The sequence below is a fragment of the Lithobates pipiens genome, unplaced genomic scaffold (genome assembly GCF_037356315.1).
Source record: "Lithobates pipiens isolate NorthernLeopardFrog02 unplaced genomic scaffold, aLitPip1_a1.2 Scaffold_16, whole genome shotgun sequence".
Taxonomy (NCBI): Eukaryota; Metazoa; Chordata; class Amphibia; order Anura; family Ranidae; genus Lithobates; species Lithobates pipiens.
Genome location: NW_027507748.1, coordinates 269,484,491 through 269,507,866, shown reverse-complemented (window position 1 = coordinate 269,507,866; position 23,376 = coordinate 269,484,491). Strand labels below are relative to the sequence as shown.

Below are 23,376 nucleotides of genomic sequence, written 5' to 3'. Positions count from 1 at the left end.
CTTGCCCATAGACACTAACTCTAAGCTTTGGTGCTTTAAGAGTTGGACCCTTTGGTCTGGAAAGAGCTCTATGGTAGGGATGGGCTAAATGTTAATGGGAATTTATAGTATTTTTGCATATGTCATTTTTCTATTTATAGAACTGTATTATACCACAGGGGGAAGGTCCAGGCAGGTGGCAGAGAAACAATGAGAGGATGGGATTGTGACAAAAGTAGCAATTACGTTCACAGCACAAGAACTTAAAGCTCCAAATGACAAAAATTAACCCTTTTATTAGACTCGACAAACAAAACCTAGACTTGCTTAATGATGATTCAGGTATGCAAAACAAATTCTGCACTGCAGATACTAATTCTGGCTCACAGAGGGCTTGGGCACAGTATGGCCTGATGGATGAAGGACCAGCAACTACCCAAACAAACTGAGTGGCAAATACCTTTCTATATAACTTGTTAGTAATGGAATTTTAAAAAGAATATATGCTTTTCTTTTACTCGGTTGTATCCACAGTTATAACTAGCTTTTATTATGAGGATACTTTGATCCAGGAAGGTACAGTTGTTGTGAAATATATAAATCCTTGGGCACTTTGGGATTTCTGCATCATTAGCTGCAAAATATGATCTAATACATACTCAAATCATAATAATACACACAGTTTATTTCAAAGGATACTTGTACATTATGCGTTTCATTTTAATTTTGAAAGCCTTGACCTTATACATGTTCTTCTTTTCCCCTGTATAGCCCAGAATGGAAAGTTTAAAGCCTGAAGTTTTTTACTGTATACTTTGAGCCCTTGTACACACGGTCGGAGAATCCGTCGGAATGTGTCCTATCAGACCGTGTCGTCGGATAATCCGACTGTGTGTGGTATGCTTCGGACTGATTCCGTCGGAATATCCGTCAGACCCAATTTTCCAACATGTTGGAAATATTTCCTGACCAACTGGTCCGATCGGACATACTCCGATCATGTGTAGAGAATTTTGATCGGACCAAGTGCCACGCATGCTCAGATCAAATTCCTACATCAAAGCTATTGGCTACTAGCCTGAATGTAGTCCCATCGTAACGAAATTACGTCATCACGTTCTGAAAGATCTGATTTTTTCGCCAACTTTGTCCGACCGTGTGTATGCAACAGTTTCGGACAAGATCCGACGGACAAAATCCGACGGATTTGGTTGTGGAAATCTCTGACCGTGTGTACAGGGGCTAAGAGTGACTGATTTGCTTTGATTTGTTATTTCAGGTCGATATATGGCTTTAGCTCCATCTTACCTTTTTATCTCCTCCGCAAACAAATTTAATTAAGTACTTGGTGTTGTAATTAATTTAGTTTTTTATTTTTCAAGGTTCTTGGCAGGGAAGTCTACACATCTAACAATCAGCTTGGTGGAATCCAAATCATGCATAACAACGGAGTCACACATGCCACAGTGTTTGATGACTTTGAAGGCGTGTACACTATTTTGCAGTGGCTTTCTTATCTGCCTAAGGTATGTTTTTCTAAAGTACACCATACAGTGACTAAATTATGAAGTTCACTATACAAATGATAAGAAAATGTGTTTTTTTGGCCTAGTCTAAAATACAAGATGAACAGTGTTAGAGAGTATTTACTGTACAGATACACCGCATATGCTAGCATTTCAGGAGCTAAGGGGGCTCTTCCATTACCTTCCCATGCCTCTATTATGCATGAGAAAAGCAAAGACACAATGGGATTGAATAACCAAAGAAGAAAAGGCTGTTCAGAATGCAAGGAAAATTTTTATTTAAGCTATTAAATTAAGCTATTAATTTTCCTGATTAAACCATCTGAAATTTGCTGCATGGGTGGTCCTGTATGCTCCCCTCCACACCACTTCTTAAATTGAAGGAGCCAAATGGAAAGATATCAGTCGAACAGTGGCTACTTCCAATCAGGTTCAGCTGCTGTTATGGTATTTTGATAGATGGCGTGGCTAGCTGTTAACCTCCCTGGCGGTATCATTAGTTCTGGTTTTAGGTGCTGAAAGCAGTACAATTATTTTGCATGAAAATTTGACGTTTTATATTGTAGTCCTGTAATTCTTAGGAATAACTCTCTTAAATCTGTTCAAACCAGAGTCTAGCAGATATCCCGGGTATGATAAAGTTTATAATATAATAAATAATAATAAAAATTATTCAATAATGTAATCAAATCCTTAAACACTGAAAAAGGGACACTTTTTGGTTGCTATGGACAATCTCCAAATTTCAGGCAGAAAAAACTGTATTTATAATCTAAAAGTGCATGCAGGGCACTGCACAGACTACTAGGGACAAAGGGGGTGTGTAATGTTTTTATACAGTACTGTAATCTGTAAGATTACAGTACTGTGTGTGTTTTGTGTCTTTTTACTTTTTTGAATTTGGCGCCGATCTCCGCTCCCGTGTGCCGTAACGTCGCAGGGAACGGAGCTCGGCGGCATTCAGGCACTGTGTGAATCGAGCGGAGGACAGCTCGATCACACAGCGCAGAGGACATCGCAGGATCCAGGGGACAAGGTAAGTAACTCTCCCTGTGTCCTCCCTGTATCCAGCGATGCGATCCCGAGTCTGGCTCAGGGTTACCACTCATGGAACTAAAATCCCAACCCAAGCCAGACTCGGGATCACCGCTAGGGAGGTTAAACTACTATTGCCACAGTGGGAGATTTTTCCATTTAGCGTGGATGGAGGAATCTTTCAGATATGTATAGTCAGCTTAAATTTAGGTAAGGTGGTGAAAATTCACTTTAAAAAGAATGCCCAGTCACGTGCATGGAATTTTTATTTTATTTTATTGTATTTTTGCTTGTACAATATTGGATGATAGAAGTCAGCAGTGCTTTACCTCATTCACTAAGCTAGGGAAAAATTCCCCTGCAAAATTAACAAGCCTACGTAAATAACATCAGTTTCTCTTTAAATGTATAATAATACGTTTATTAAACTTTGTTGGTTTGTGTCTATTAACTTGTTCTGTACAGAACAAAAAAGTCAAAATACATTAAAAAAAAGCTAGGTTTTTTTTTTCTGTTTCATTGCATCCAAATAATTTAGGAATACTTTGAATTATTTATTTAATATGCATAATGCTACCCATCTGGTTCTTAGTAATATGCTTCACACATTTGAATGACTTCCATTATCACTTGACTATTTGCTGACACTGACAGCTTATCTAGAAAATGTTCTCCTTCATGAGATATTGTCTTTTTCAGTGTATGTCCAGTCCTGTTCCGATATTAACACCAAAGGATCCCATTGACAGACAAATTGACTTCATTCCCACTAAGGCTCCTTACGATCCCAGATGGATGCTGGCTGGAAAACCTCACCCAAGTATGTCTCATTTTATTATATTTATCATGATTTCTTTATTGTTTTATTGTAAAAAGGAATTACATCTTTTCACAGTGGTGAGAGGAACCAAAAATTTGATAAATATTTATATAAGGTGTAGGTGGTATCTGGTGAGCTAAGTGATTCTCTTACTACTTATATATTTTGGATATTCCAGCACATCTCCATTCCATTCTTTGCCAGCTGTTCATGGTGACCTGTAAGTTTTGTGTGTTTAGAGTATCTTGCATGACATTTCAAGAAATATGACTATTTATAAACCACTTAAAATGAAATATGCTCTATATATGTAGATGTATACAAATTAACCATTGGGTTGCTTTTATATGGACACATATAGTGCATAAAATATTGCAATAATACCTGAAATATGAGCTTTGTCACAATACACTATGGTTTGCCTAAGTTTGAGAAATCTGGATATTGAGAAGCTGGTATTTGATCCCATTCTGAAAATGCTCCCTCATCACTCTTTACCACACAATGTAGAATGTTATTCTATAGAAGGAGTTACATTGTCCTGACATTTAGCTCCTCATACAGATACCAGGAATGACCCAGGAGTGTATACTTCAATGCATATGTTTTGCACGTAGTGTACACTGTTATAAAATGTTGGAAGAATAAAAAGATTGAGTTTAAAGTAATAGTAAAGTCTATTTTTTTTCCCTATAAAAATAACAAACATGTTATACTTACCTGCTCTGTTGCAGTGGCGATCCTCCACTTCTCGGGTCCCTCTTCTGTGATCCTAGCCCCTCCCTCCTGTTCCGTGCCCCAACAGCAGGCAGCTTTCTATGGGAACACCTGAGTCAAATCTCCCTGTGTCCATTCAGACAAGGAGCCCCAACCCGCCCCCATCTTCCCTGGTTGGCTAGCTGACTTTGATTGACAGCACTGGGAGCCAAAGATGCCACTGCTGTGTCTCAGCCAATCAGAAAGGAGACTCTCGGACGGCTGAGTCTCTCGTGGACATCGCTGGACAGTAAGGGCCCTCAGGTAAGTGTTAGGCTGCTCCACACAGAAGGCTTTTTATCTTAGTGCATAGAATGCATTAAGATAAAAAAAAAAAAATCTTCTGCCTTTGCAGGTCTCTCCTGCTTAAGGGGATTGTAAAGTCACTTCTGCAAAACAAAAAATAAAAGAATATGTTTAACTAAAGTTCAACTTTAAGGTGGGAGTGGATGTTCACAGGGACAACCTCATTATTAACCACTTCCCACCCAGCCAATGCATATATACGGCCGGGTGGGAGCCGTCTACTCCTGATAGGACGTTCAGGAACGTCATTCAGGAGTAGCGGGATCGCGCGCGCGCGTGCCCGTGCAGCGGCGCGATCCCGATGTGCTCGTGTCACCCGGACACGGCACATCTCAGATCGGCAGGAGGGCTCTGTGATTGGCCCTCCTGATCACATGACGGCCGTGTCCAATCACGGCCGTCATGTGATGTAAACAAACAGCCGGTTGCTAGGCAATCGGCTCTCCTCTCCTCACACGGAAGTCACCGCTGAGGAGAGGAGAGCAGAACGCTGCAGCCGGCTGATGATCAGTGAGTATGGGCTGCTTTTTACAGCTTTTTACTCACTGATCATCAGTGTAGTGTAAACACACAACACACCACACAGTACAAACACAGTCCCCACACATGTCCCCAAAACATACATGTCCCCAAATAATAAAAACACATGTCCCTAATAATAAAAACATGTCCCCCACATATGTCCCACTAAAATCACATGTCCCAATGATTATCTGCACACATATGTACGTGATCACCTGCACACATATGTACATGATCATTTGCGTACATATGTCCGTGATCACACAAACCAATTATTATACACTTAACGGAATTTTTTTTACCAAAAACATGTAGCAGAATACATTTTGGCTTAAATTTATGACAACATTTGATTTTATTGGATTTCTTTTCAAATAGAAAAAAGAAAATATTGTTTTTTTTCCAAATTTCCGCTTTTTTTGCGCTTATATCACAAAAAAAAAAAACGGAGTCGTGAATAAATAACACCAAAATAAAGCTCTATTTGTGCGAACAAAATGATAACAATTTCATTTGGGTACAGTGTAGCATGACCGCGCAATTGTCACTGAAAGCGCTAGAGCGCTGAAAGCTGAAAATTGGGCTGGGAAGGAAGGGGGTGAAAGTGCCCTGTAGTGTAGTGGTTAAGAAGATTTTCAGCCAACTAGCAGGTAGGAGATCATTACAGAAAGTTGATGTCTCTGAATACTGCTGTTGCCTTCTTGAAATATAGGGCTAGAGAGATGTGCAAATAACAAGAAATGCTGTACAAAATAAAATACATTTTTGCTTTAACAATTGAACATAAAAAAAAACAACAAATGATGGTATATATGCAACCTGGAAAAATTTGGGCTTGCTAAGTCTGTTCAGGTAATAGGCTAAAATGAAGTCTGAAACCAAGCAGTCTGTAAACAGTAACGGTTGGCTAACATTTTAATTCCACGGATTCATCTAATTTTCAGAGATTTGATGTTTTCTTCTTCTGCGGGACTTGCTCTTTTACTGACTACATGTGAAAAGCAATGGTGCCTAACTTGCTGGCTATTTACAATCTGCAGCTTTCCTCATACTCCTTGAAGGAAAGGTGGCCAGCAAAGCTTGCTCTATTTGGATAATATTTTTACATTCTCTCAGCGACCATTCATCGTGCTGTCTGAAAGGCTAGCACCAGCCTGGCTCCAAATCAGGGTGCTTTCAGATTTTAATTTAGTGGAGGCGTTAAGAAAAGCAGATGATTCCAGGTGATAAGTTAAAGCAGATATCTCCTAGGTGAAAAGTTAAAGCCATTTATTAGAGAAGATAGTGCTATGAGATTCTTCAACATGACATGAGACACTGGGCCAGAATCTAAACCAGCAGCTCAGTCTTATGATAGGAAGATAGGTCTAGAATGAATGCTTACACTGTACACTAGGGCCAAGAAGCCTGCAATGTAGAACATAGTAATTACAAGGCTTTTTTCTCCATGATAAAACAGTCTTGCCTGCCACTTTAAGTCAGCAAAGGTTACAGCACTAGGAGACATTCTTTTAATTGGTTTTGGGCTTATGATTTCAGAGGTTGGGGTTCAAATGAATCTGTTTTCTGTGCAGTCTGCTTGCAGTCTTTTAGTTTTCAATATTTTAGGTTTCCGGAGCAAAGGATCAAATAGATGCTGTAGGCTAGGAGGAAGTGATTGGTCACATGGAAACTGCTGAATCAAAGTTTGTGTGTGTGTATGTATATATTCCGTGTGTGTGCAAATATATATATATATATATATATATATATATAGAATTTGTATACGGTATATATTTTTTTAATCATAGGAATATTTTGTATGCTCATTCCAGCCAATGATACAAGATGGAATGAATCATACCCCTTTTTTCCTCCTTGCAGCTTGGTCTTCCGATGAGTGTGAAGTGAAGTAGCATCTGCTATGCTTATCTTTTAAAAAAAAACCTTATTGTTCTTTCATTTTTAAATCAAGAGTGTACCTTGTATTTCAGTTTTTTTTTGTAATGTAAAGATTTACATAATACCAGTACTGTATTTGTATAACAGTTTAAAAAAACCTACAAGATTAAAATAACATTATGAAAATAAAATTAAAAATATTTCTTATTTTAAAGAATTATCACTTTTTTACATTGTTTAGTTTACCATGAGGTGGAATACATATAGTACCTTGTTCCATCTCCCTATGTGCCCCTGTAACACTAGGTGCAATGTTGGGCAAAGCACCTCCTTCCTTGATGCACAGTCACCCAACACTTCAGCTAGCAAAGCAAACACTGGCTAGAGGAATGTAGAGGGAAGTGAGGCATATGTGCCTATTGTCCTGCTGTATTCTTCTCCCTGATGCTTGCCTTAGGCAAGTGCTGGGAGCCAGAGATAGGCACTACAAAGCAAAGTAGCTGTCTTTTTGCTAGCTGTGGTGTTGGACAGCCATCTGCCAAGGAGGTGTTCCCTGTCCACCTTGGAAGCAGGTCAACTAGAGAAATGGGAAAAACTACTACATGAAAATTTTCCAATAGAAAAATGCAATAATGCAAAAAGAATAATGTTATTTCTTCTTTAAGCTCATTTATCAACTGTTTCTATATGGTTTTCAGTCCAAAATTCAAAACTGTATTGTGTTGGCATATTATAAATAAGTGGTTCCCAAAATGGTAGGTGTTAAGATCCAGGGGGGCAAGGAATTAAAAAGGAACAGAAGGGTCATAGGAAAACGAAATAATATCAAGACTGTGGTTTAAAGAAGAACATTTCTGAATGCTCCCCTGCATTGTGGAACAAAGTCCCTATGTAAATTATAACCTTCCCAACATTTCTGTTTAGTAAAATGAGGCTTCAGTGCAGTTGCCCTGCATCTTTCCAAACAAAGAAACAGACTGAAAAGCAATCACAAAGCCCTCACTCCAATCAGTGCACAGAGCACAGTAGAACCAGAAGGTATCCCTTGTCTTAATTCATGACATATCCTAAAAATAAGGAAATTAGTCCTCATTTCAGGACATTGGCAGAATCATGTAAATCATGCTTTTCCCCCTCTGGCCAGATGCACATCCAGAACCACTGATATGTAATGCAGATAGAGCCTAATATTCTAAACCTTTTTTTTTTTTCAAATTCTTGAATGCTTTTAGAGGAACTCTGTTAAAGTTAGATTAAATGGTAGTTTGTCTATAGGACTGGAAAATTAAGTTTTACTTACTATAGAAAAACAGAGAAGTGACAGCAGAAAAAGTAGCCTATCGAGTCTGCTGTTTTTCATTTCTCTTTATTTTTTTGTTAAATTTATTTTCTGACTATTAATCTGTTTATCCCAAGCATGTTTGAAGCCATTTACTGTTGACTGTCTCACTACCTCTGCTGGTAGTTTATTCCAAGCATCAACTACTTTCTAAGATCAGTTTTGAAATTTCCTCCAGTTAGCTTGAGGTCATGTCCCTGTGTTTTTGCTTTTGGTTTCATATTGAAAACACTGCCCTCATGAACCTTATTCATCCCTTTAATGTATTTAAATTTTCAACAATGTCTCCTCTTTCCCTTCTTTCCTCCAGACTGTACATATTAGGTTCCTGAAGTTGCCCTCAATATATTTTATCCCCCAGACCTTTCACTATTTTTGTTACCCATCTCTGGACTCAAACTATCTTATCAATATATTTCTGTAAGTGAGGTCTCCAGAACTGGACACAGTATTCTAAATGAGGTCTCACTAAAGATCTATATAGGGGGAACCAGAACCTCTTTCCTCCTGCTGGTGATCCCTCTAGTGATGTATCCTAGAATTCTATTTGCTTTTCCCACTGCCTGGGCACACTGTTTACTCATTTTGCAATCATCTGAAATAAGAACCCCAAATTGTTTTCTTCTGTAGTGCTGGCTAACGCTGTACCCCCAATGTTGTACTCTATCAGGGGATTCTTTTCCCCTAGGTGCATTATTTTACATTTAGAAACATTGAACTGTAAAATAATGGCAATCCTCTGCTCCTGCAGGCTTTTCTGTGCTGCACGACTGGACTCCACATCCTCTTCGTCCCCATGTTCTGGGGGTCAGATGCCCACTGGGGGTGATACCACCAAGATTGATGCAGGGTCCATAACCCAGCATTGGATGTGAGGATGCAGGGAAAAAGTCCACTGCCTGCAGAGTAGTGTATCAAAACTGCTTTTTTCTGTTCCCTGGCTGTCTTTTGTGCTGGCTCATATTATATTACACTTCAACATAGATTTATCATCTATTGAGCCATATGTAAATATGTAATCATATTTCTTATTTCTGCAGGTCAGAAAGGACAATGTATAAGTGGCTTTTTTGACCATGGATCATTTATGGAAATAATGCAGCCATGGGCCCAGACTGTAGTGGTTGGAAGAGCCAGGTAGGCTTACTTATTTGTTATAGGTATTTATGCTGACAATTTATGCATTGCTTTACATATAATCTGTATTTACATCAGTCTCTGTCCTCAAGGAGTTTACAATCTATATGCACATACAGTACTAGATCAATTTACCCAGAAACCCAACACAAGCACACGAAAAACATGCAAACAGATAGTGTTATGGTTGGGATTCCAGCCAATGACCCCAGTGCTGGCCCACATTATAGACATATGTTTGGATTTAAGAAGTCTTTGGGGAAGCCTTTAAGATAATGTCTATTCGGCTTATATTAAAGAAGAATGTGAGGCTTAGAAACTCCTATCATCTGTATTAGGGCTCATTCAGACGGACAATTAGTCCCACGTGCATCCACCTTGGAGCTGTGTGCAGACAAGTAGAAGTGGATTCATGCGCAAGCGGCTGTATGGACTCAGTCACATTTCAAAATCTGACGTACAGACAGGAGCGGGTGTATGGTTTGTGTCTGTGCATTCACTGTGAATGCATCAACTTCTATGCTGCATGCAGCTCTGAGGTGGATGCACGCACATATGTGCCAACGCCTCTGTATGGAAGACAGGAATAAACGCCCATCTGAATGAGCCCTTACATGAACACAACTAGTCCTGTGTAAAAGGTATGGTGGTTTTAAAGCAAAATGGTAAACCAAGAAAAAATCGTATATATGCCCACATTTCTTTAGCCAGTAAGTTCTGTGTTTTGTGAGTGAATATTTTTTTCTCCATGGAAAAATGGCATGGTATTACTAAAGCAATCTCTTTTATCCAATAAAAACTACAAAAGTTCTTCCAGAGCTAGCAGATCTTTGGCATCTTTGGTAAATATAGACCACGGGCTCAGTTTAGCCACAGTCAATACTGGTCAATAAAGTATTGCTGACTTTTACAAATTATCTCTTTGGTTGGCTATTTTCCTGCAAGAGGCAATTTCAGATATTGATTCTTTTACTGCATCTGTGTTGGGCAGTATTTAATGCCATGATCTGAAGAATACTAGAAATGTACTTTTCTGCACTCTATTGGAATACAGAATTCAAAACCTACAGCAATTTTCTTCTTTATGCTGCAGTTCAGTTTTTTAATTCTTATTATTGTTCTAAATATAAACCAGGTACATACTAAAAGAATATGTGTGTTGTGTTTGGGGGTATGTGTTTTCTGTAAAAACAATAGCTGAATAGCAGCATCGCAGTGAAGTTGATTTAATTAAAGCATAACTGCACCACTAAAGCCCTATACACACTATCAGTTTTTCTGCTGAGTTTTTCCTTCAGATTTACCAAAACCATATAATATGAGGTCAAACCTTAGGAGTTTCAATGTGTATGCAATCAGGCAGGCCTTTACACTACATGGTTTTGGTAAACCTGTAAACCAGAAAAACTGATAGTGTGTATGGGGCATTATTATGCTATTTTGATTGAGGTTTGAACCAAGGGTAGCAGTACAGTACACTCATCTCCCATCCTTCCAGCATTTAGTAAATCCATTTGATTTCTATTCAAACAGAAATGCATCCCACTTTACTGTCCTATTCAGGGGACAGCTGGAGTAGCGTCTAGTTTTTTGCTCATCCACTGGACACAAGGGGTTTGGTTGCAAGAGAATTTTCCCCCATGCTTAGTGAATTAGATGAAGTTCCACTGACTTCCATAATCGAATCATGTGCAAGCAAAACATTTTTTTTTTTTTTTTTATGTAATTTCCTTTCACGTGATTGGTTATTCTTTGGAAATGGAAACTTCAGCACATTCAGCAAGCTTTTAGGCAAATTTACTTTGCAAAGTGAATTTCCTATCTGTCTTTAGTAAATCACCCCCAAGAAGTTTTTAAAGTGTAAGTTGACCTTTTCACAAAAAAAAGAGGAAGATAACTAACAGCCTACACCCTGCTCACCCCGCAGTCTCTGCTGCACTTACCTTTTTGGTTGATTAACTGTCACTGCCTACTCAGTTAGTCGGGGCAGTGATCCAGAGATTTAAAGATTGGATTTAAGGATTGGATCTGAGCGTTACCAAATGATCAAAGCTGTCACATGCCAGTGCATTGTTAGAATCACTTTGCTCTGTCCCAGAAGCCCTACAGGATGAAGTGGAAGAGCAAGGATTTCAAATACACCGACCACTATATCAGCTGTGTGGGAAGTGACAGCTAATCACTCATGAAGGTAGGTACAGTGGGCACTGGGGTGTGGGGAGTGTTAGTTCACCTTTTCATTTTTTGTGTTGGGTTATACTGTGACCTACAGGAGGATTGGACACTGGCAAATAAAAAAATTGTAGGCCAGCCCAGAATTATTCCTTCTACCAACAGCATACCTCAATTTTTTGCTAGTGTTGTAGGAGCATGAACGTTATTTTTACAGCTCTGCTGTGTAATAGAAAACCGTATTTTTGCTGGCATAGCTTTTGGAGTGTCACATCCAGACCCCACTGGAAAAGACCAGAGGGATAGCCTGAAAGGGAACTTCGGGCACTGTGTTCTGCGTAAAGCATTTTCCAGACTCTTTTCTGGTTAAAAGTTAGCCGTAGATCACTTTCCAGGTCTAGAGCCGTTGGCATTGCCTTAACATTTGCTCTATCTCTGAAGACTCGTTCTGTGAGTAGACTGGTCAAGATATCTCGTTTACATCTCCTTTACATATATATATATATATATATATATATATATATATATATATATATATATATATATATATATATATATATATATATATATATATATATATATATATATATATATATAATCTCGTTAACATATGTGTTCCTTTAAAATTCCTTTAAAATTCCCTCTTTATGGTTTCCACCACTGAAGGGCTTAACACTGTGGGACTGAGCATTGACATCTACTAGGTGGCATAACATGCATGCTTCAAACTATGCTTTCAATTCTGTCATACAGAGCAAATAAGCATCTCTCTTCTGCTACCTCTGCTTTACAAAGAGCCAAGGGGAACTATTCTCAATCCATTCCTTATGTCTGCCTACAGTAACGTTGGTCAACTCCGGCTATTCAACCCTCACCTTCTCCATTGCTGCTTGCAGCATGTCCACTGATGCAGGCAACATCTGCAGCCTGTAATTATGTTGCCCTCTGCTCCTAGAGTCTATCCTTAGCCCCGTCGAGTGTGGCCCGTTTCTCTGTCTTCTTGGGTTAGGTTTTTTACTACAGTCATGCAAGAAGTGTTGGCGCAAATCATCCAGGTACTGTATTTGCTAGCTCTAACTAGAGTTGGGCCAAACACCCCCCGGTTTGGTTCGCGCCAGGACTCTCGAACATCACAAAAGTTCGGACCTGAACCTTATTAAAGTCTATGGGACCCGAACTTGAAAAAACAAAAAAAGTCCCCATTTTGAGAGCTTACTGTATTTGCAAGTTATTGGCCATATAAAGGGTATGGGGGCTCGGGTACTGCCCTGGTAGACATGTATCAATGCATTTTTTTTTTTTCAAAAAAAGGTTGTTTTTACAGGAGCAGTGATTTTAATGATGCTTAAAGTGAAACAAAATGAAAAATCCCCTTTAATCACTTCAATACCAGGTACCCCCTCCCCCCCCCCCCTCCTTCCTGCCCAGGCCAGTTTTCAGCTTTCAGCGCTGCCCATAGCCTGGCCACTAGTTTAGTTTAAATTTTGGCAGCTCTAAGTGTTTGGCCTTTGTTAATCCTGCATGTATCTGGCAAATCTATCCTTTGAGTAGAAGGCATGGCCTGTTTTGTGTCACGGTTGTGCTTTAGGAGATTTTCAAGTATATGTTATAGAATAGTAGTTTTTTCTTATAAAGACAACTATATTTATTTTCTTCAGCTTGTTGGTTTTTTAGTAGAGCTCCTAATTCTTCACCCTTAGATTTACATGCATTGATTAGGCCATCTCTGCAGGTGCTTTTATGGTGCACCTAAAACACTTAACTAAATAAGCCTTCAAACATTTAAGTTAACTTTTCTTTCCTTTCACTTTGAGCCGCTGGACTCTAAGGTACAACAAATGTAGAAAAACGGGAATTGGTCTCTTTCAAAGCAGTGACATTTTGACAAGAAAAGGAAGTAATAGACATAACTGTATTCTTTGGGGAATGGTTCCTGTAAGTGCCTCCAAAACTCATCTTTTTGTGTGTACTGTATGTTCGTAATATATGTGTTCTTGGCTGTAAATTGTCTTTTATTATACTCTGGCTTATAGTCCGAGGATGTGCCATAAAACAAGATGTAGCATCTCCATGTGCAGGGACTGATAAAATTTATATGAAGTATAATGGAAAGCAGAAGTTGTTTTGAGTCATTTTTCCCCATTCCATAAATAACTATAATTCTCCAATAAAGACATTTATCATTAGCTTGCAGTTTCATTACATAAGTCATAAGCTCTTTTTTTTGCAATTAAATATTTGTATCATGGAGGTTTAAAGAGGAACTTCCAGTTAAATGTTTTGTTTTGTTTTTTGCCCTATGAATCTGTTCCCCTGCCTGTATCACAAAAAAAAAGGTATTCCCAAGTTGTATTTTTTCCATATTTCAACGTTGTCACCAAGTCCTATGCAGAATTTGGTTGGTGATGTTTTCCTGAAACAATTATTAAAACATTTAATAATGTGTCATTGGTTATTTGGCACCATTTCAATAATTTGTAAGAGCAATGCATTTATTTATTGCTGGCAATTAAAAACATTATTGTCCTTTTAGGCTTTGTAAATGCTTTCTGCATACACTACTTGTATACAGGCTAAAGCCCATCCGTAGAAGCCCTAAATCTTGATATAGACCTAATATATTTGTTTAAACGCTTGTAAATGTTATTATTATTATACAGGATATATGGCACAAACAGTTTGCGCAGCGCTTTACAACGTTAGGGCAAACAGTATAGTTACAATACAATTTAATACAGGAGGAATAATAGGGCCCTGCTCGTTACAGCTTACAATCTAGGAGGGAGGGTCAAGTGATACAAAAGGTAATAACTGTGGGGGATGAGCTGATGAAGAAAATTAAAGTATAGTTGTTAGGTGGAGGCAGTATAGACTTCTCTGAAGAAAAAAGTTTTCAGGGATCTCCTAAAAGTGTATAGCATTCAAGATAGTCAGATGGATTTGGGTAGGGAATTCCAAAGGATGGGAGATGCTCAGGAGAAGTCCTGGAGGCGAATATGGGAGGAGGTGGTGAGGGTTCTAGAGTGCAGGAGGTCTTGGGAGAAACGAAGGGGAAGATTTGTTTGGCATTTTGAGACTAGGTTAGTGAAGCAGCTGGGGCCAAATTGTGTATGGCTTAGTAAGTTATTGTTAGTATTTTGAATTTAATTTGTTGGCTGAGTTGTAGCCAACGGAGGGATTGGCAGAGAGGGGTAGCAAATGCTGAGCGGTTTGTAAGGTGGATGAGCCTGGCAGCAGCATTCATAATGGTAAGTAGAGGATAACCTATTTAAAGGTAAGTCAATGAGAAAGGAGTTGCAGTAGTCTAGGCGAGAGAAAACCAGGGAGTGAATTAGAAGCTTTGTGGTGTCATTGGTTAGGAAGGGGTGTATTTTAGAGATGTTGCAGAAGTTGACTGGAAAGTGATTGGATGTGGGGGTGAAAGGAGAGTTCAGAATCTGGGATTACACCTAGCACCCAGGGATGTGGGGATGGGTTGATGGTTGTGCTGTTGCTCTTAACAGAGAAGTCAGGGGAAGGGACACGTGGGGGAGGAAATATTATGAGCTCGGTTATGGACAGGTTGAGTTTGAGGAAGTGTTGTGACATCCAGACAGATATGTCTGTTAGTAAATTAGTGATGCATGAGGAGACTGATGGAGTAGGCAAAGGGATGGAGAAATAGATTTGGGTGTGGTCAGCATAGAAACAATATTAAAAGCTATGGGAGGCTGACCCAGGGAGGATATGTAGATTGAGAATAGGAATGGTCAAAGAACAGAACCTTGGGAGACCCTGACAGAGAAAGGAAGAGGAGAGGAGGAAGTAGAATTGTAAGTGACATTGAAGGTACGGTGGGATAGGTAGGATGAGAGCCAGCACAGAGCGCAGTCATGAAGACCAAAGGGGTAACTTTTTTTTTGAAGAGGAGGGGATGGTCAACCGGATGCCTGCCTTTAGACGCGCATGAACTTTAATCCATATGGTTCAATATTAAGTTGGCCCACCCTTTGCAGCTATAACAGCTTCAACGCTTATACAAAGGTTTCCACAAGGAGTGTGTCTATGGTAATGTTTGACCATTATTCCAGAAGCGCATTTGTGAGGTCAGGCACAGATGTGGACAAGACCATACGGCAGGGGCAAGCGACCTTTTAGTTTCACCACAGCTGGAGTTCTGAGGTTGCGCATACCCCTGCTGTACGGACTCAGACTGGGATGCCATTAAAGTTCACGTGTGTAAAGGCAGGTGTCCCAATACTTTTGACAATATTGTGTGTGTGTGTGTGTGTGTGTGTGTGTGTGTGTGTGTGTGTGTGTGTGTGTGTGTGTGTGTGTGTGTGTGTGTGTGTGTGTGTGTGTGTGTGTGTAATGTATAGCTCAGAAAGAGGGAATATATCAAATATTGAAGGGCCTTGTCCCTTTTTTTTTTTTTTTAGAGCAAGTATATTTAGACATTGCAAAATGGAAGGTGTAACCCCTGCGCTACCACTTAATGAGTAAAGTTTTGGAGTTGTGCAGCCTAGAAAACGTGATGCTAAATTAATCCGGTGATAACCGTATCATTTATGTCTAAACCAGATGATGGCCATAGCCCATAAACATGCCTTAATATTATAGGTGAATACATTCCATCATCAAAAGTACCAAGCTCAAATCTCTTGCATTTATAAATATAGTGCAAATGAGTGCAAAACACATCAAATAATATAAAATCATGTCCAAATATATCTGTAAATTCCTTCATGTGGAATTTAAAATACAGTTCTTACAAAGTGATATCCCAAGGTGTAATGTTCTTCCGCCGCTGTGTGTCACAAATGTGCTCACAGAACTCTCACCTTAGATAAGGCTAAATATGCCTTATAAGTATTTCCATGAAGTGGCCTGGTTAGTCAAGGTGGAAGGCGCCCTTTATCCTCACCAAGTGGTGTCTCCAAATTTAGTTGATGCCAATCTCATGTGCGTGTATATTAGGATATTAGGTAAAGAGTGCTTTCCAGAGTGTCGTACGTTTAAAAAGTGTTATTTATTAATATAAAGACAGCCGCTTACATTAAAATAGTTTTAAAAAATCGCATATAGAGTAAATATACTCAGTAGTGTAAACCTTGCATGTCACTTCCGGTCTGCGGAATCTTTTTTTGTTGCAATTGGATTTTGGCCAGATTACCTGTAGAAAGGAGTGCTGTTTGAACTTATAAAAATACATTAAAGGGAAAAGTTGATTTATTTATTTTTTTCTAGGTTAGTTTTTAATTTGATGTTGTTATTTTTTAATCTGAAGCCAGCACAGCAGAAGCAGCCTGCTTTGAGGTACTGCTGGTCTGACTGAAACCTCAGACTGACTCAACCAATAAAGAACGAGTAATTGTGATGAATCATTCACTACTGTGTGTACATTTCAGTTTGAACTACTGTTCTCTGTGAACAACTGGCAAAGAGAAATAAAAAAAAAAAAACACATTAATAGGAGCCTACAATTTGAATATAAAAAATGAATATAACAAATCATAAAAAAAATGAAAAAAGGGGGTGTGGCCGGAAGCCAGCCTGGACGGACGTGTAGACTGAGAGCTCCTCTCCAGCCCACAGCTACCAGCCACTAATCCCAGGGAATCTGCATTCATCCATGGGCGGCTCACAGACCACTCGATCCTCCTCAGCCAGGGGATCATCTCAACCCCCGCCAGGCTCCTCCACATCCTTCAGGGATTATTTTAAAGAGCCCGACATGCCGTCGGGCGGGGAGGACAACATTGCGCCGGACACCACAGCCTCACAATCCCAGGCCTCCTCGCTTCCATCACCGCAGAGGCAGGCTCCACTGCAGGATGGCCGGATGGCCCAAATCCCGGATCCGAGCCGAGAGGGACCCCCGCAAGCGGTCAGTTGCTCCCAGTGAGCTTTCCCTTCCCCTGCCACGCCGTACATGGAGCAGGCCGAGGTCTATACCCAGCATCCTTCCTCCTATACCCAGTGCACAGATTCATACCCCAGACTGTTCCGGGTGGCATCCAATCCCAGCCTACATGAAGATAGTCCTGTCTCCCCTACCCCCTCATATGGTGCAGAGGACTTTCCGAGCCTCCAAGACCCCACACACTCCCAGGCCTACCCTGAACCAGCAGAAGAGAGTGGGCCTCACTACTCCAACAGGCCTGCCCAGGCTTCTCCCAAGGCCCAAAGGCAGTCATGCTCCTGGGACAATAGCTTCACTAGGGGCCATGTGGAGACCCCTCCCTCCTATGCCCAAATGACAAGTGCCTGTGCCCAGCCAAAGAGGCGGAGCCCGGCTCTACAGGCCTCCCACACTGGAAGCTGATATGAGCCCTGGGACTATCCATGGCAGCCTACCCCCCCATGGCCATGCTACATCATCAGAGGACTCTCACCAACAGCCCTCACCCTTTCAAGAGGAAGTAAACCTGATGAGTTTACTTCCTCTTTCATTCCCTGCAAAGGTAAAGCATAATGGACTACTATGCATCGCATAGTAGTCCATTATGTGTCACTTACCTGACACAGGAGCCAGCGAAGTCACCGCTGTCCCCTGTAGTCCGGCGCATCCATATTCTTGGTGGGTCTCCTGCTCCGCCGCTGTCATTTGGCGAAGCCGTGATGATGTCACTCCCGCGCATGCGTACGGGAGCCGCCACTCGCGGCATATCACCGTTGACCGCAGCACGCACAGTGCGCCTGCGCGCCGCAGAGAGCAGTGCCTGTCTTTCGGCAAATATCTCCTAAACCGTGTAGGTTTAGGAGATATTTCTTGAACCTACAGGTAAGCCTTAATCTAGGCTTACCTGTAGGTCGAAGTGTGTTGTAAGGGTTTACAACCACTTTCATCTTCATTCACACCAGGCCGAGGTAGTCCACCTCAATCCCCCCCCCCCCCCCCCCCCCCACCACCGAGGATTTCAAGCAGCTCATAGAAGATGTAAAAGCTGCCTGCCAGGCCAAAATTCAAGCTCTCCACACTGGCCTCAAACATCTTGCTGACAGAGTGGAAATGGCAGAAGAAGAGATGCAGGAGAATAAGCTAGCAGTACACCGTACCTAAATTCAGGGCTCAGACCACCGCCTTATGTTGAGAGATATGCAGTGACACATCGAGGACCTGGACAACAGGTCCAGACCTGTTCCAGACCCTACCCATCCCCATCCCCTAAAGTCACCTATATAAACTACAGGTTGATGTTCTGCGCTACGTGCGGAACTATAAGCGACACAGGGTCCCACGCTCAGTCATGATGGAGGCCCGCACCAACGGGGCCTGGCATTCCCCAACCGGGTTAAATATTACCAAGCGGCCCAACTGTGAGCAATAGTCTCCTGGTTCCCCCAAAGGTTGTACAATAAATGGATGGAGATAGAGAAAATCTGGTTAGCGTCCATACACCCGAATAGTCTGCTCTGGAACACGAATGTGGAGGTAGAGCCCGGTCGATTGTTAGGGTCTATGTCCCAGCTACGACGGTTTTATTGGAAGCTATCCCATGAATGTAGATTAAATCTGAATGTTCACTGATGACCTCCTTCCTATGCAACCCAGAAGTTCCAACTAGTCTCACTCATAAGATGTCGGGGCCTTGGGCCTCACGGAATCTTTTCCACTTCGGACACTTGGTGGACCCCAGGTCCCGTAAGCTGCTCCCATTCTCTGAGCTCCAATCCAAACATGATCTTCCCAGACAGGTGTTCTACAGCTATTTACAAATCCGTCACTACACCCAAACTATAGGCCCGCACCTGCAGTTTTCTGCGCCCTCCCCATTTGACCGTATCATAGTTGCGGGCAGATCATGTAAAGGACTAATCTCTAACATATAGCAGATTTTAAATAAGCACTCCATACAGGCCTGGGCAAACATGCATATATGGGAGAGGGAGTTGGGAGAGGAGATCTCGGAGGAGGCCTGAAGGGTGGTCTGGAGTCAGGTTGCCAAGAGCTCCTTATGTACTCTCTAAAAAGAAAATGCCTATAAGATTCTCTTCTTTTGGTACCTGACTCCGGAATACTCCATAGAGTTTACCCCTCCACCTCTGATCGCTGCTGGCGATGCCAGCAAGCCAGACGTACACTCTTCCACATTTATTGGACATGCCCCTTAATAGTCCCGTTCTGGACCGCAACACAGCAATTACTGACTCGCCTCTTTGAGGCACCCATACCTCTGACCCTGAAACTCTTCTCGTTAGGTCTCTCCCAACCGAAAATAGCTAAACCCTACAAAAAACTGCCCAGGCACGTTCTTACAGCGGCAAGGTGCTTAATAGCCCTCCACTGGAAGAAAACTGTGCCCCCATCTCAGGAAGCCCTTTATGCTAGAGTCAGATGTGGCATTAATGGAGAAAATGAGTCCAGATTGTGGGACAGACTGGGAGCGGTGGCACTCTCGGGAGGACCCGTTCTGATCCAGCGGTCAAAACATAGAGATATCTTAGATTTTTTTTCTTCCTCTCTATCTGGTCTTCCCCGCTACACCCCCCCCCCCCCTCCTCCTCTTCTTTTTCTTTTTTTTTTTTCTTTCCTTTTCTTTGTTTATCTGGCTGCTAATTATGTAGAGTTAAGTGAGGCATCAGTCTCAGGGTACTGTACACTATATACTCTACAAAATGTGCAATACCAAAAACCGGAGGAGGGTTCCTCCGCCACAACTTTATTGTCTGTTCACTAGACATGTTCATAACTTAATTTCTGCTTATGTCTGTTTGCTATATTTGTACCTATGTTCTGCTGTTTTATTTTTCTAAAATAAAATAAAAATGTTATTTGAAAAAAAAAAAAAATACATGTACAGTAGCCTATTAGTAGTAGTTAGTTACCTCAGGGGCAAGTCTCCCTCTTTTCCAATCAAAATGCACTGCACTAGTTCAGCTCGTATTTCCTGGGCCTTCAGCATCAGTATTCTGATCAGAGTTTCAGGGTGGCCAGCTGATCTGTTTACACATTTTTTAAAGTGATTGCAAAAATAAATAAATAACAAACATGTTAAACTTGCCTCTTCTGTGCAGTTGGTTTTGCACAGAGCAGTCTGGATCTTCCTCTTCTCAGGTCCCTCTTCGCTGCTCTTGGCCCCTCCCTCCGGTCGAGTGCCCCCACAGCAAGCAAGCAGAATCACAGCTTTGTGTGTCCATTCAAATACGGAGCCCAGACCTGGCCCCGCCCCTTTCTCGATTGGCTAACTGACTTTGACAGCTGCTGGAGGCAATGGCATTGCTGCTGTGTCTCAGCCAATCAGCAGGGGAGTTCCGAATGTCTAAGACACTCATGGATATCGCTGGAGAGACATGGGGCTCAGGTAAGTAATTAGGGGGGTGCAGATGAGGCTGCTACACGCAGAAGTTTTTTTTTACCTTAATGCATAGGTTAACCTTACAGCTTTGCTTTGCCAGTCCATATCTCCTGAAGGTGGCTGTATGATACATTTTGTTTTAGAATCTCATAATGTAGGACTAGGAAAAGGATTTTACAGGTAAGACAAAAGTCCTATTTTTCTTTACTCCAAGTGCTATATAGTATCGTTACACAAACTAAAATGGTGAATAATTATGATAACTATATCTAAAAGATTGAAATTTGAGTTTGGTGATTACTACTGCTTGCATACTGATGTGACAGTAATCTTCTGTTTTGCAAGTTATTGTATTTATCGGCATATAACACATGCTGGCGCATAACATGCACCCCATGTTTAGGAGGCAATTTTAAGGGAAAAAACTTTTAGGAGGGAAGTTTAAGGAAAAAACTTGCATTTAAATGCCCATCAATGCAGCCTTATCAGTGTCCATCTGCAGCCTTGTCCATCAGTGCACCCTTGCCAAGTGTCCATCTGCAGCCTTGCCCAGTGCCTTTGCAGCCTTGCCCAGTGCCTTTGCAGCCTTTCCCAGTCACTCTGCAGCCTTGCCTAGTCACTTTGCAGCCTTGCCCAGTCTCTTTTCAGGATTGCCCCAATTAAAATTTGGTGCAGATCCCCCACTGACTGAGAGGAGCGAGCGGAGCCAAGATACACAAAGCCGTAGTATACTCGGCTTTACTTGGCTCCTCTTGCAGTCCTGCTCACCTCCACTGATTGCGAGAGGAGCTCATCTCGCAGTCCCGCCCACCTCCACTGATTGCGAGAGGAGCGAGCGCTGCTGACATACATAAAGCCGAGTGTACTTCAGCTAGATTCGGCTCTGCTCACAGTCAGAGGCGGGACTACAAGAGGAGTCAAGACTAGCCGAAGTACACTCAGCTTTCGGTATGTCAGCGGCACTAGCTCCTCTCGCAATCAGTGGAGGTGGGTGGGACTGCGAGAGGAGCCGAGTAAAGCTGAGTGTACTTTGGCTTTGTGTATCTCGGCTCCCCACAATCAGCGGCAGATCGTCAGAGATCTGCATATAACACGCACCCATGATTTTCCCCTGATTTTAAGGGGGGAAAAGTGTGTGTTATACACTGATAAATACGGTAGGTTGGTTTCAGTACAAGATTCAAGATTACCTGCTTCTACATAGAAACAGAGTACCCATAGATTGCATAATTTGGTTTCAGTATTTAAGTGGTAAAATTCTATAAACTGAAGTAAAGAAGGGGTTCTCAGGCATAATGACTGGCAGATTTATGAACAGTCAACATAAGCTGTGGCCTAGGGTGCCATGTCTGCCAAGGGCAGAACACAGCCACACATACCACTTTCCTGACTGCTAATAATATGTTTCCATATATATAAAAAGACTTCTGTACTGCCTGCCAGTGCAGTCCAGCTGGGTCATTATTGCATATTTGTTATTGGAAAAAATATAGTGTACTTACAATCCATCCTCTCTTGGTTCAAACCGTGAGCAGCCAATAGGGTTGAGTTACTAAAACTGTAAAGTGCAAAATCTGTTGCAGCTCAACTTCCAGGTTCTAGTGTCAAAGCTTAATTGAACAAGCTGAAGTTTGAAGCTGATTGACTACCATGCATGGATGCACCAGATTTTGCACTCTGCAGTTTAAGTAAATTAACACCCCCCCCCCCTCCCCCCTCATGGTGTTTAGCATCACCACTATGTTTGCTTATGATCTGGCTAGTATAGAAGGACCAGCTGCCTAGGACATGAAGGGCATCACAAGACAGTTGCCTAGGGTTATCAGAAGGTATAAGTATTGCCTTGGGGACACTTTTAGGACAGCAAGAGTTCAGGCTGGCTTCTCTTCACTGTGACACCTTTCACTAGCCCAAAGAACAGATAGGAGGTGCTGCAGTTGCAGAGTTTGAAAATTGCTGGCTCAGAAATAAGATGTCACCCTTGTTATGCCATGCTTCTATGTATCACAGCAGGGGAGTGCAGATGAAAAGAATACGTGCATAACTTTACATATAGTTTGACAGGTAAAACAGTTCTTTCATATCTTTCATGTTTTTCAGCTGTGTAATTAGCTGTTTAAATGGGATTGCTGTTTAACCCATTTGCACTCACCAGCTATTGCTTGCTATGCTGGAAAATCAGTGGCATCACTATAATGATCAGGAAATGTTGTTGCCAAAGTAACATTGGGATATGTGATAGGAATTCTTCAGTAAGGGGATACCTGAAGGTATAGTTCCTTCCCCTGTTTGTTTAAAGTTAAATATTGAACTAGCTGCAGATTTTGTAAAATTAGGTTGTTATTACTGCTGGTGGGCCATGTATGTATTTATTTTGATTTGTGATATAGACATGTTAACCACTTCCCACCCGGCCAATGCACATATACGGCCGGGTGGGAGCCGTCTACTTCTGATAGGACGTTCAGGAACGTCCTTCAGAAGGAGCGGGATTGCGCGCGCGCGTGCCCGCACAGCGGCGCGATCCCGATGTGCTCATGTCACCCGGACACGGCGCATCTCAGATCGGCAGGAGGGCTCTGTGATTGGCCCTCCTGATCACATGATGGCCGTGTCCAATCACGG

At 41.6% G+C, this 23,376-nt stretch overlaps 1 protein-coding gene across 2 annotated transcripts in view; it reads left to right on the top strand.

The window, feature by feature from the left end:
* Positions 1-23,376, top strand: part of ACACA (acetyl-CoA carboxylase alpha) — a 480,408-nt gene that overhangs the window by 378,319 nt on the left and 78,713 nt on the right. For both annotated transcript variants that reach the window (XM_077481395.1, XM_077481394.1), the window contains exons 45-47: positions 1,362-1,505; positions 3,240-3,360; positions 9,205-9,301. In XM_077481395.1, coding sequence (XP_077337521.1) covers positions 1,362-1,505; positions 3,240-3,360; positions 9,205-9,301 — 362 coding nt within the window. The remainder of the gene's footprint in view (positions 1-1,361; positions 1,506-3,239; positions 3,361-9,204; positions 9,302-23,376) is intronic.